This window comes from Pleurodeles waltl, chromosome 9, assembly GCF_031143425.1.
Source record: "Pleurodeles waltl isolate 20211129_DDA chromosome 9, aPleWal1.hap1.20221129, whole genome shotgun sequence".
Taxonomy (NCBI): domain Eukaryota; kingdom Metazoa; phylum Chordata; class Amphibia; order Caudata; family Salamandridae; genus Pleurodeles; species Pleurodeles waltl.
This window is the reverse complement of record NC_090448.1, coordinates 793,669,232-793,681,597: the sequence shown is the minus strand read 5'-3', so window position 1 is coordinate 793,681,597 and position 12,366 is coordinate 793,669,232. Positions and strand designations below refer to the sequence as shown.

The window sequence follows — 12,366 nt, the reverse complement described above, 5'->3', positions numbered from 1 at the left end:
TATGCATATTCATAATCAAGGCATTCAAGAACGTTTATGGGTGAATGGGGATTCATCACTTGAGGAGGTTATGAACATTGTGCGTAAAGCTGAGATGTCTGGTAGATGTGCCAAGGAGTTACTGTCAAAAGTTAAAGAGTCTGAGGTAGTTTGTAAAATAAACGTCAAACCTGCAAGTAAATCTTACAATACCCTCCAGCCTGCCAGTAAGTCTTTCAATGCCCAATCAAAATCGTTTTCTAAAGAAAAAAATAGGTGCTACAGGTGTGGTAGTAAGGATCACTTGGCGTATAGCAAGACTTGTCCAGCTATCCAAAGAAAGTGTGGAAATTGTGGTTTGATTGGTCATTTTGTGAAGGTTTGCAGGAAGAAAGATAGTAACGTGAAGTGTGTGTTCGAAAATTGAGAACGGGAAGATGAAGAGGATGGAGGGAGTCATGTGTTTAGAAGTGATAGTGTTGTATGCTCTACAACAAATTTGATTTTGAATGTTAATGGGGAGCCAGGGAAAAACAAGCCAGAGTGTCAAATAAGTATTGGAGGAGTTATCATGAACATTTTTGCCTATTCTGGTTCACCATATACCATTGTGAATGAAGAGGTGTGGAGAGATAAACTCATAGGGAAGATTGGTATGGAGTTATGTGAACCTGACATACAACCGCAAGGTTATAGTGGTAATAAAATCGATATGTTAGGTTATAGTTGGTTAACCTTTAGATTTAAAAACAGATCCACTCGAGCTAAGTTGTACATAACTAAGAAAGGACCACCAGTTCTTGGCTGGATTGATCAGGGCAAATTGCATATTGTCCTGGATCCAAACAGTGAAGAACAGGTGAAGGTGGTGGATGAAGAGTTGGACGTCGCAAAGGATCTGTTACGTAAATTTCCTTCAGTTTTTGACACAAGCTTGGGAAATTTAAAGGGTTTTGAACATCGGATAATTTTGAAGGCCAATGCAGTTCCGAAGGTACACAAGGTTAGAAATGTTCCTATTTTGATTAGAGACGAAGTTTCAAAGGAGCTGGAGAGATTGGTGGCATTAGGAGTAATTCAACCCATTGGAGCGTCAGAATGGATTTCTCCATTGGTGGTTGCCAGACGCAGCAATGGGAAAATTCGTCTATGTGTGGACCTACGTCATTTGAATGATAATATCGTTATTGATCGTTTTCCTTTACCTAGGATTAATGAAATGGTTCTCTCCTTAAAGGATTAAAAAATATTCTCCAACATAGATTTATCTGCTGCGTATCATCAGATTTCCCTGACTACTGACTCCAAAATGTACACAGCGTTTATTACACCTTTCGGGTGTTTCCAATTTAACAGGATGCCTTTTGGATTAGCATCTGCTGCTGCGGTGTTCCAAAGACTTATGTCACAGTTATTTGGGAATATTTCTGGTGTAAAAAATTTCCAGGATGACATTCTTATCTATGGGAAGAACAATGTCGAACATGATTCAAGACTGAAAGAGGTGATGAACATATTGGAGAAAAGTGGTTTAACTGTAGAACTGTCAAAATGCAAATTTGCAAGGAACAGCATCACATATCTGGGTCATGACATTGGAGCCCAAGGTGTCAGACCTAAAGAGTCTCTGGTGAATGCTATAAAAGATGCTGCGCTTCCAAGTTCTAAAGATGATGTCAGATCTTTTTTATGATTAGTGGAATACTGTACAAAATTAATTCCACGATTTGCTGACAAAAGTTTCCATCTGAGACAGCTATTGAAAAACAAAATCAAATTTGAATGTTCTAAGGAGTGCCAGGAAGAATTCAATCGCATCACTTCAGAAATTAATAAAGTTCAAAGCTTGCACTGTTTTGATCCTAACCTGGATAACTGTATTAGGTGCGGTATTAAGCCAGAATGATAAGGATGGGAAGGAATTTGTAATTTCCTTTGCTTCTAGTGCTTTATCGCCAACTGAGGAAAGGTATCCCACAATTGAGAGGGAAGCATTGGCATGTGTGTGGGCTCTGGATCACTTTAGAGTTTTTGTGTGGGGAAAACCAGTAACGATTTTATGTGATCACAAGCCTTTGGTGAAATTATTGACAACGGAGGGAACTGTTAAAGCTTCTGTGAGGATTGCAAGATTGACAATAAGAATGCAGGATTATGTGTATAAACTGATATATTTACCTGGCAAGGACAATCTTGTAGCGGATTTCCTATCTAGAATGCCTACTAAATTTGAAGAGTGTATGGATGAGAGTTGGAATAATTTTCAAGTAGCCTTTGTACATGCAGATGGTAGTCATGCTGTGTGCAGGGAAGAATGGATATCGGAATATGATAAAGGTACAGTACTGATTGATGTTAAGAAATGTTTGCAAGGAAATTGGCCTGATAAAGGCAAGTTGGTGGAAGAGGTTAAACCTTTTTGGGAAGTGAGATCACAGTTGTCTGTGGAGAATGGTACGATAATGAGAGGTGAGCGAATTATTCCTCCCAAGAACTTGAGGGAAGTAATTGTGGATCTATGTCATGAAGGACATTTTGGAATTGTAAAAACAAAGGGAGTGATAAGAAGGTCATTTTGGTGGCCTAATGTGGATATTGAGGTCGAAAGGTTTGTAAGGAATTGTTCCAAGTGTTCGAATGCTGACAAGACGTTGCAAACATTCAGACTGCCAATGAATGAACATTTCTTGCCCAAACAACCATGGGAATATGTGGCAATTGACTTTGCAGGACCGTTAGGTGATGAACAAAAATACGTAATAGTGTTGATGGATCTGTTTTCAAAGTGGCCTGTTGTAGAAATTGTGGAGAGAGTAGACACGAAATGCGTTTTGTAATTTCTAGATAAGGTTTTTGTGTCTGAAGGTTTACCTAAAATGGTACTAAGTGACAATGGTGTTCAGTTCTTGTCCAAGGCATTGAAAGGTTACTTCAAAAGAATTGGTGTTCAACATAAAACTACTTCCCTTTATAATCCTAGTTGCAATGGCATGGTGGAAAGGTTCAACAGGGTGATTAAGGGAGTTATTCAATCAGCTGGTGTTAGTGGTGAGGATTGGGAAGTACAGTTACACAAGGCTGTGTGGGCATACAGAGTAATGAAGAATGAGGTAACAGAATTGTCTCCTTTTGTAATAATGAGAGGGGGGGGGGCCTTGGACCAAGTACAGTTTAAACTGGTTGCATCCCCGTAACGTGGTGCAATGGTCTTTAGAATCAGTTCAGAATAAGATGAGGGAAAAACATGATGTTATGAAAAAACATTATGATGAGCAGCATGGTGCTAAACCAGTTGACATTGTGGTTGGTGATTGGGTTCGAGTCAAGAAACCGGGTACGGTTATAAAAGGACATAGTCAATTTCATGAACCAGAAGATGCTGTAGAGGTTTTGAACAATGCAGTCAGGTTGAGCAATGGAAAAGTATGGAATCTTAAACGGGTGGCCAAGGAGTGTAGGGAAGTTAGGAAACATAATCCCCTCTACGTCTGAGTTTGGATGGTTGGAAGGGGAAGAAGGTGATACTGTAAGTAGTGAAGGACTTTTTATGGAGAGTGGCGGAAGTGAGAACGAGGAGATTGGTGGAAATGAGAATAACGCTGAAGTGAACAAGGAGGGTGAAAGTGATGTAAGTGAGGTTTTGAATGAAGGGAGAGTGGGGAAACCACCTGGTTGGCTTAAGGATTTTGTGTGTGGGGAGAAGGTTTTCTTGAGTTAGGTATTAATGTACATAATATATGTAAAGTACAGCTATTAGTACTACTGTGAAATTTCAATGTTTTGTTATTTCCTGAGTTAATTATTATGGTTATAGACGTATGTACATACTAGGTTTTTAAGTACAACTGTTAGTACTACTGTTAAATTCAATGTATTGTTATCTTATTTTATTTATATTTTCTTTTTATTATCTGTGTATTTGAAAGGAAGGGGATGTGTTGTGTTTGCATTCTAACGCGTTCCACAGCGGCTCGCGCCGGGGAGAAAGGAAACAGGAGAGCGGTTGGAGAAGAGGCTTGTCCCGTAGGCTCCAGGCAATAAAGGGGGTCATTTTGACCTTGGCGGAGGCCGTCCGCCAAGGTACCGCCGCTGAATGACCGCACCGCGGTCAAAAGACCGCGGCGGCCATTCAGACATTTCCTCTGGGCCGGCGGGCGTTCTCCAAAAGAGCGCCCGCCGGCCCAGAGGAAATGCCCCTGCAACGAGGACGCCGGCTCAGTTGCAGGGGTGCGACGGGTGCAGTTGCACCCGTCGCGTATTTCAGTGTCTGCTTAGCAGACACTGAAATACTTTGCGGGGCCCTCTTACGGGGGCCCCTGCAGACCCGCCAGGAACAGGATGGCGGTAGGGGGTGTCAGAATCCCCATGGCTGCGGAGCACGCTCCGCAGCCATGGAGGATTCACAAGGGCAGTGGTAAACCGGCGGGAGACCGCCGGTTTACCCTTTCTGGCCGCGGCTGAACCGCCGCGGTCAGAATGCCCTCGGGAGCACCGCCAGCCTGTTGGCGGTGCTCCCGTGGTCGGTGACCCTGGCGGTCACCGGCCGCCAGGGTCAGAATGACCCCCAAAGTGTTTTTCACTTTTATTGTTGTGAAGTCTTCACTACACTCAGATTCACAAAGCCTTTCCCTAAAGGCATAGCTGGGTTCTGTGGATCTGAAGCAAAGAAAGTAGTCCCTCTACACCCACTGTTGAGTTGTAAAGTCCACCATTTTTGCATTAAGCTTCCCAGGTCACCATCATAACCATGGGCCCCAGTGAAACTGCACCTGTGACCTGACCTTTGCCATAGTTTATGAACAAAAAGCAGAAATGTCTTTATTTTAAAGGTGTTAACAAAGAGACCATTGATTGTACATAGTAATCTATGCAGGTAATAGATTTACATACACACTCCTGTTTCTTTCTGCACAATCCTGCGGATTTGAAGCATAGTGTACAATCCGTAGGAGTAGAACTGGCAGAAACATGTATCTGCATGCTCTGTGTCCCCTTTTCTCCACGGAAGCACCTCTCAATACACAGCCTCCATGGAAGAGGGGGGAGTTCACTTCCCTTTTCTTCCATGGAAAGCCATTTACTCCGGTGTCATTTCATGTGCAGTTTCATGGTGGGCAGGTAACTAAAAACGTAAGTGTTTGTGGGTGTTCAATGCATTTACCATGACGGTCCTGCAAGCTGTCATTCCAAAACTGTCTTCCCAGAATGGCCCAACTCTTCCCCTGTCATAAAATTAGTGAATAAAAATCCACCAAAACTGATGATTTTCCACAGTCTTAAGTGCACCTTGTGACACGCAAAATCGTATGATCCTGATATATAGTATCGGAATATATGGACACACCATTTAAAATGACAAATAGCATATGAACTTGAATTATGCGCCCAATAACCTTGGTGAATTAGATCCATTGTTGTTACTGATGTGTACAATGAACTGCTTCGTCCTTCGTTAGTGTACACCTGGGCCTGCCTCAAGCTATTTCGGAGGCTTGCTATATTCACCTTCCATTTCTTTGCGTTTGATGTGGCAATGCTTTGCTATGAAAATATTTATTTTATGTTTGGTTTGAGTGTCCACTCCTTTTGTGCTTGGTGAAGCTCTGCTCAGCTGTAAGCCAGCACACTCCTAGAGTCTGCTCAATTCTATAGGGTAATGTTGTGCATTCAGTTATGCTGTTGAGTTGCCTCAGATATTAAAGTGACTTTGGGCCTCATTTAGAGTTTGGCGGACGTGTTACTCCCTCACAACCGAGAAGGATATGCCGCCCGTCGTATTACTATCTCCATAGGCTATAATAGGATCGTAATACGTCAGATGGGAAATCCGTGATGTTTGTGATGGAATAAATCCCTCCGCCAAACTCTAAATCAGGCCCTTTGTTTAATTCTGGGCTTTTCTGGGTTACTGTTTTGGATAATCTCAATTTTACATAAATTAGGGTAGCTACAGCACTATGAATCTAATAGAGTTAGTCAGCACTCCAGAGCTCCTGTCCCCAAGGTTCTGTGTGCTTTGTGTTTTATTGGTGATTCATAATATTTTCTGAGCCAGGTTTCTGGTTGTCTTGTTGATAACCTTTTGAGGCATTTAAAGTTGTCAGCAACAGAACCAAGCCACAACCACGTTAAATATTTTAATAGTTTCCAGTTGTCTTGTTCCAGTGCTAGCAACCTACAGAGATATCTGCCTTGCCTTTTTGTTTCATGAATGAATGTTGGTTGATTATTGTGAATCTGGTAGATGTGGAACCACTACCAAAAAGCAGTGGATGTTCCACCCCGCCCGATTAAGAGTGCATGGCAGTCCTAGCCACAACCACCAAACTCTAAATAAGGCCTTCCATCTTCTAACAATCGACCTCCGTGATGAACAAATCACTTAACTTAGGTAACACTCTTTCTGATAGAGAACTGATCTAATCTAACTGCAGATTATTCCTCAGGCAGCAGACTAGATTTGGAAACGTTTGAGTTGTAGTCCTGTGCAGCTCTGCAATTATGCCTTTGTGCTGCAGAAATGATGTGCGGGCCTATGTAGGTGCTAGCCCCCTGCACTGACATCATTGGTTTTTGATGCTGTCCGCATCCCCACACACACACACACACACACAGCCCCACAGCAAATTGGCTATGACCTGTGTACAGATTCCTAGACTTAGGATCTCATTAGTGGATAGAGCCCAATTCATAGAACAAGGAGGATTGAAAGCTTGATGAGGAATCTGCGGTTACACAGAGTCTCAACCAGAAAAAGCATTACCAAAGGTAAGTGACTTATTCTTTTGATAGAGACTTTTAACTGCAGTTTCCTGACTTTTTGGGTAGACACCAGAGCAGTATCTTTTGGGAGGTGTGTCTATGAACTGGCCCAAACTAAGAAGTCCTGTGTTGGTGAAGCAGGCTGTCCAGATAGTAGTGCTCAATCAATGTAGGAAGTGGCTCCCAAGTAGGACTCCCCATGCTAACGCAGTGATAGAAGCTCGGGCCCAGGTGGAATACACTCATAGAGCTTCTGGAGGTTACTTTTTGAGCAATGTGTAGCAGCTTTTGATGCAGAGTACAACGGGTGAAGGCCCTTTTCTGAATGGCCTTGCCTTTTTTCGAAGTGGCAAGGGACACTGTCTTGAGGGTAAGAAGATGCCAAGGGTAGCTGTGAAGCAGCTCAAAGGGAGTGCACATCAAATATGTGAGGACCAAGCTGAGTTCTCAAAGAAGCATAATGAAAGGAGAGAGGGAAACAAGTACTAGAGACATTTCAAAAAATGTATCACAATCAATAACTTAGTAAGGACTGGTCCGTCAACCATAATAAAAAAGCTGAAAGGTACTGCTAACTGCTGTGCCCAAAGCAAGGCCTTGCCGGGCAAGAGACAAACAACAGAACATCAAATAATTTGTCCGGGAGGTTTTCAATCTGGCAACTGCCGCACCAAACGACAAACTTATCTCAACAACAGGTAAAAAAGTTTTTGTCAAGGGGTGCCTGGCTGCCAGGATGACATCAATCAGCTGCGGAGCCTTCATCTCTCAGCTGTTGCCGCACTAACTCCATGCATGAAGGTGGAGATTATAAAGGTTCGGGTGCAGTACACTGCTGAATTTTTGCAAGAGCCAGAATGGAAGGCACATTAACAAGCCCAGGCATTCTGGATACAATACACTGTGCCCAATTCGGGGCCACTTGGATGTCTTGGGCCCAGTCGTCCCTGATCTTCAGAACTCAGTGTATGAGAAGGCATACAGAAGTCCAGAGGTCCAGCATAGGAGGAATGTGTCCCCTAGGGAGAGGTGCCCTGGAAACTTCAACAAACGCAACTAATGACATTGCAAATTCTCTGCTGTACGAACAGGTGCAGCCCATTCGCAGCCAAGACCTTGCACCACCTCTGTGTGTAACTGTCACTTGTGCTCCGCTAGGTGTCGACGGATTAGCTTGTGTTGGCATTCAAAGATCCTGGTAGGTGGTTCACCACGAAGAAGATCTCTTGATGGTCTAGCAATTTCCAGTAGCCTAGTGCCTCCTGTCACAGGGTCTAGAACCCCACTCCTCTGCTAGTTGCAATACCAAATGGTAATGGTATTATCCATAATCAACTGCACTAGCCTCCCTTTGATGGACGGAAGGAAGGCTTTCAGCGTCAAGCGGATGGCGCTTAGCTCCAGGAATTTGATATGGAGCCAAGCCTCCGCCAGACACCAGAGGCCTCTGCTCGCCACATCTCCCAGATAGCTGCCCCAGCCCAGAAGGGAGGCATCCGTCACCATCATCAACTCTGCGCGGTGTAAGGAGGGGGGTCTGCCACTGAACCAATTGCAGTCCAGCAACCATCATTTTTCGCAATCTCCTCTGAACGCTTCATGTGTTCAGAGAGATTCCCTTGATGTTTTGCCCAGTGAGACTTCAGATCTAACTGCATTGCCTACATATGCTGCCTGACATGCTTGACCAGCAGGCAGCAGGAGACCATCAGCCCTAGAGTAGCCTCAGATTTGACCCTACTGAAATCCAGGACAGAGGCTAAAAGATCGGGATCATAGCCTGAATGTCCTAAACTCTTGAAAGGCACGAAATTGAAGTGGGTCCAGAATCGCTCTGATGTAGGGGAGCGTCTGAGAGAGACTCAGGTGTGACTTCCACATGTTGTAAGCCCGAAAGATGAGGTCTGCATTTGACTTGAGATGGTTGATGACTGTGTGGGGCTAATCCAACTTCAACAGCCAGTCATTGAGGTAGGGAGAGATTGGAACCCATGGCCTCTGAAGGTGTGCTTGTGTCACCAACATTACTTTCGTGAACACCCGTGCTGGTGAAACCAAAGAAGAGCACAATGGAATGAAAATGCTCCTGCCCCACCACAAACCACAGGTAGCGCTGGTGGGCCTGCTTGACAAGTATATAGAAATAAGCATCCTGCAGCTCTAAGGTAACAATGCAATCTCCAGGATCAAGAGCAGCCAAGACCGCGGCAAGTTTGCGCTTTAATTTTTCATTCCAAAGGAACAAGTGGACAGTGTGCCAATCTAAAATAGGACAAATGTCTCTGTTCTTCTTCAGAATCAGAAAGTAGTGGGAACAACAACCACAGCCTACTTCTGGCACTAGCACACTCTCAATCGCCCCTTTGGCCAAAAGGGCCTGCACTTCCTGCCATAAGACGTACAGACGGTCCTCAGTCAGTAGCTCTGGGAGGAAGAAAGATGTGATGGAGTGTCAGTGAAAGTTAAAGTGTACCCTTTCCAGATGATCTGCAGGATCCACCTTTCTGACTTGATGGTCTCCCAACCTGGCAAGAACAGTCAGATCTTTCCTCCAATCGGGTGGCTGTGTGCCACTAATGGCATGTTAAAAAAAGGGTTTGCCATGTGGGGCTGTGGGGTGGTGGAGTGGACTGAGCGGCTCGCTGACCCTAACCATGCAGGGGTGGTGTGCACTGCGATCACAAATCTGCTTTGCTTCCCACTGAGGCTAAACTGGCTCACGGTATGGGGTGCGTCTGTTGAAGCCGTGAAAGGAATGGTAGGACTGATGCAGCTGGCCCTGCTCTCTTTGGACCACTCTAGAGGAGAATCAGCTTTGTCCCCAAACAAGCAAGGCCTAGAAGGGATGGCTGGATGTTGCCTTAGAAACTGTTTGAACGGTGCCAGATGTGGCGCCAATTGTTTGCCCGAAGGAAGCTGTGGTGTCCAAAAACAACCAGTTGTGAACTTGGTTGCATCGGTACCATCCTGTATGGCCTGGGTGAGGAAAGGCCATTAGTCTTCTGGGAAACCATGAGCCACCGAATCCCAAAGAGTGTGGGACTAAGGTCCCAGGAGGCAGCTGGCATTCACAGATCTGAGGGCCAAGCTAGTGGATGAAAATACCCTCACACCCTCTTCCAAACGTCTCTATTTGTTTAGACTTCCTATCAGAGATAGTAATCAAAAAGGTATTCATGTTCATCAGCTTGTGGATGCCTGCACAACCAAGCTTTTAAAGGAGGATGCAGAGATAAAAATACAGGGCTGCCCAGGGCAAGGTAGGAGAGTCTCACGATATTGCAATTGACTGAGGGGCCAGAGCAAGGTTTGGCCCAAGCCCCTAAAAGGATATATGTAAGGGCCTCGTTGAAGGACAAGAGGGTCTGTGTAGATGTTTGCCCCGGCTAGAGCACTTTCATTAAGACATTGGTTTTGACCTCCAAGATGAGGAGCTGGGAGTCTAGAACTTCAGCTGTCCTACCAATGACCATGGCAGAACCAGGGAGTGAGAAGAGGCCTAACTCAGGGCCACTGGCTTCTTGAAGGTTATCATACCAATTTTCCTTGTTGTATGGTTGCCCCACCTCATCACCAAAGTAATGCTATACATCTGGCCAAAACAAGCAATGCAACATATGTGTCTTTCCTTTTGTGAATAGTAAGCTGAGTGGTGCAAGAGGCATATCAATGAAAGCCGTATGCAGCCTTTGTCGAGCCATAATGGTGCTGACTCCTAGTCAGAGAGCACAATGGATAACTGGTCCAATGGTGTTAATAGAGCCGGTGTCTGCACTGATCCTCCAGGAACTAGCATGGAGGCAGAATGGGAGACAGAGGAAGCCTAGTAGTGGATAAGAAGGGTCCACCTGTCTCTGAGGGCGAACTCACAGGCAGTACCACAGATGGAGGGCCTCTAGGCTCCTTGGGGTCCAAAGCAATGCCAGAGGGAGTCAGTAAGGATCCAAACAGAGGGAGATGACCTGGCAAAACTCGTCAATTTGCCATGGAGTTGCAGACGACCCCAGAAACTCAGGCTGTGCTGGGACAGGTTTCAGAATAGGCTCTGACACTGATCTACTTTGGTAGTGTGATTGAGGGGCTTGGTAACAACCTTGCACCTTTTCACCAGTGGGCGAGTGGCCGGAAGGGTGGTAAGTCCCACTTATTTTTTTTGTGTGTTTTATCTCTAACTCACCCAAAGACTTGGAGTGCGATTGTAACTACCTTGAGAACGACTTCTGGACTGGGACTGGGACCGGACCGACCCTTCAGCTCGGACCGGCCTTGTCCCAGAGTCTTCTGGTGCTTGCTGGCAAAGTTTTGCCTTGGGGTCTTGTATAGCCTTCAGCTCCATAGACACAGTCAGCGCAGGTGTTAAAGGCATTGTTTGACCCCACGCATCTCAGGCAAAACCAAGAAGGATTTGTCACAGACAACTGTATGGAACATTCCTTACAGGGTTTAAAACCTGTTGTTTTGGGTGGTGACATTTCCTTTGCACACTGGATTTTCAAGTTTTTATGAGGTAAATAGGTATCTGAGAAACGAGCGGTAGCTCAGGATCCGCCTCAAGTGGCACAGAAAGGAAACAACTGATGTCAGTGTGTTGTGGCTATATAGGCCCTGCATGTCATTTTTGGAGTGGAATGACGCTTGTACAGAGCCGCACAGTGCTACCAACAGTGTGCAGAGGTACTGCTCAAAAAGTTTCCGGTAACAGTCTGATGTCTGGAGAATATTTTAAAGGTGAGAAATCTGTGGTTAGAAGTCTCTATCAGAACCCCATGTGTGTGATTAAAGTCCAGAGCGCAAACCATACTAACCGGTCATTCCACTTTCTCAGGTGTGATGCTATTCTGTTCAGTGATTTCTGGTTTGTTTCTGTCTTGCCTGTGACAACGCTTACTTTTTTCAAAAGTCTTCCCTACTATGAACACCACCTCGTGCTATCTGGGGAACTAAAATCCTTTCAGGCTATACAATCACTGTTCAAGACCAAGTCCTTTCAAACATGACACAATATGTATTCCCGCATAAACTGGTGTGCAGTGAATGCATCAACAAATAGTATCTCCAATAACTATGCAATCACATAATTACTTCACCTCATCAGGTACCAGTTAGTGAAATGCAGATTAGGAAAGGATTATTTACATCACAGCAGACCGTACGAGTTGATGATCTCGGGGGTGAATGTCTCTCTGTATGGGACAGTATTTATGCTATTAATGGGGTACTTGCTTCGACAGGTTGGGTGTTTGTATAGGTATATGTAGCAGTATTTATTCTATGTATCTGCACATAAGTATTTTTTCTTTGTGTGTTGTGTGTGGGTGGAAGGAAATGCATATTGTTCGATATAAGTGCAGGTGGGGGAGTTTGTTCTGCACATGCATAGACACTGGCATGTTTAAATTCGTGTGCTAGGCCTTATACTGTTCGAGGTGCCTCACCTGCCTCCGGCAGCTCTTCAAAGTGATGTTGGTTTTGGCGCTCACATCGTCAAGGTCCTTCTTCGTGCCTTTGGAGAGTTTCTTCCCCAGGACCTCCCGCACGAATGCTTCATCAAAGGTGTAATACCTGATCAGCCCAGAAGAAACGGATGAGAAAACAAAGGCACCAGATGAGCCGCGAGGAACAAAC

The 12,366-nt window shown here is 44.8% G+C and overlaps 1 protein-coding gene across 5 annotated transcripts in view; it reads right to left on the bottom strand.

Annotated features, from left to right (window-relative positions):
* Positions 1 to 12,366, bottom strand: part of FIBP (FGF1 intracellular binding protein) — a 156,821-nt gene that overhangs the window by 103,589 nt on the left and 40,866 nt on the right. For all 5 annotated transcript variants that reach the window (XM_069208022.1, XM_069208025.1, XM_069208023.1 and 2 more), the window contains one exon: positions 12,177 to 12,303. In XM_069208022.1, coding sequence (XP_069064123.1) covers positions 12,177 to 12,303 — 127 coding nt within the window. The remainder of the gene's footprint in view (positions 1 to 12,176; positions 12,304 to 12,366) is intronic.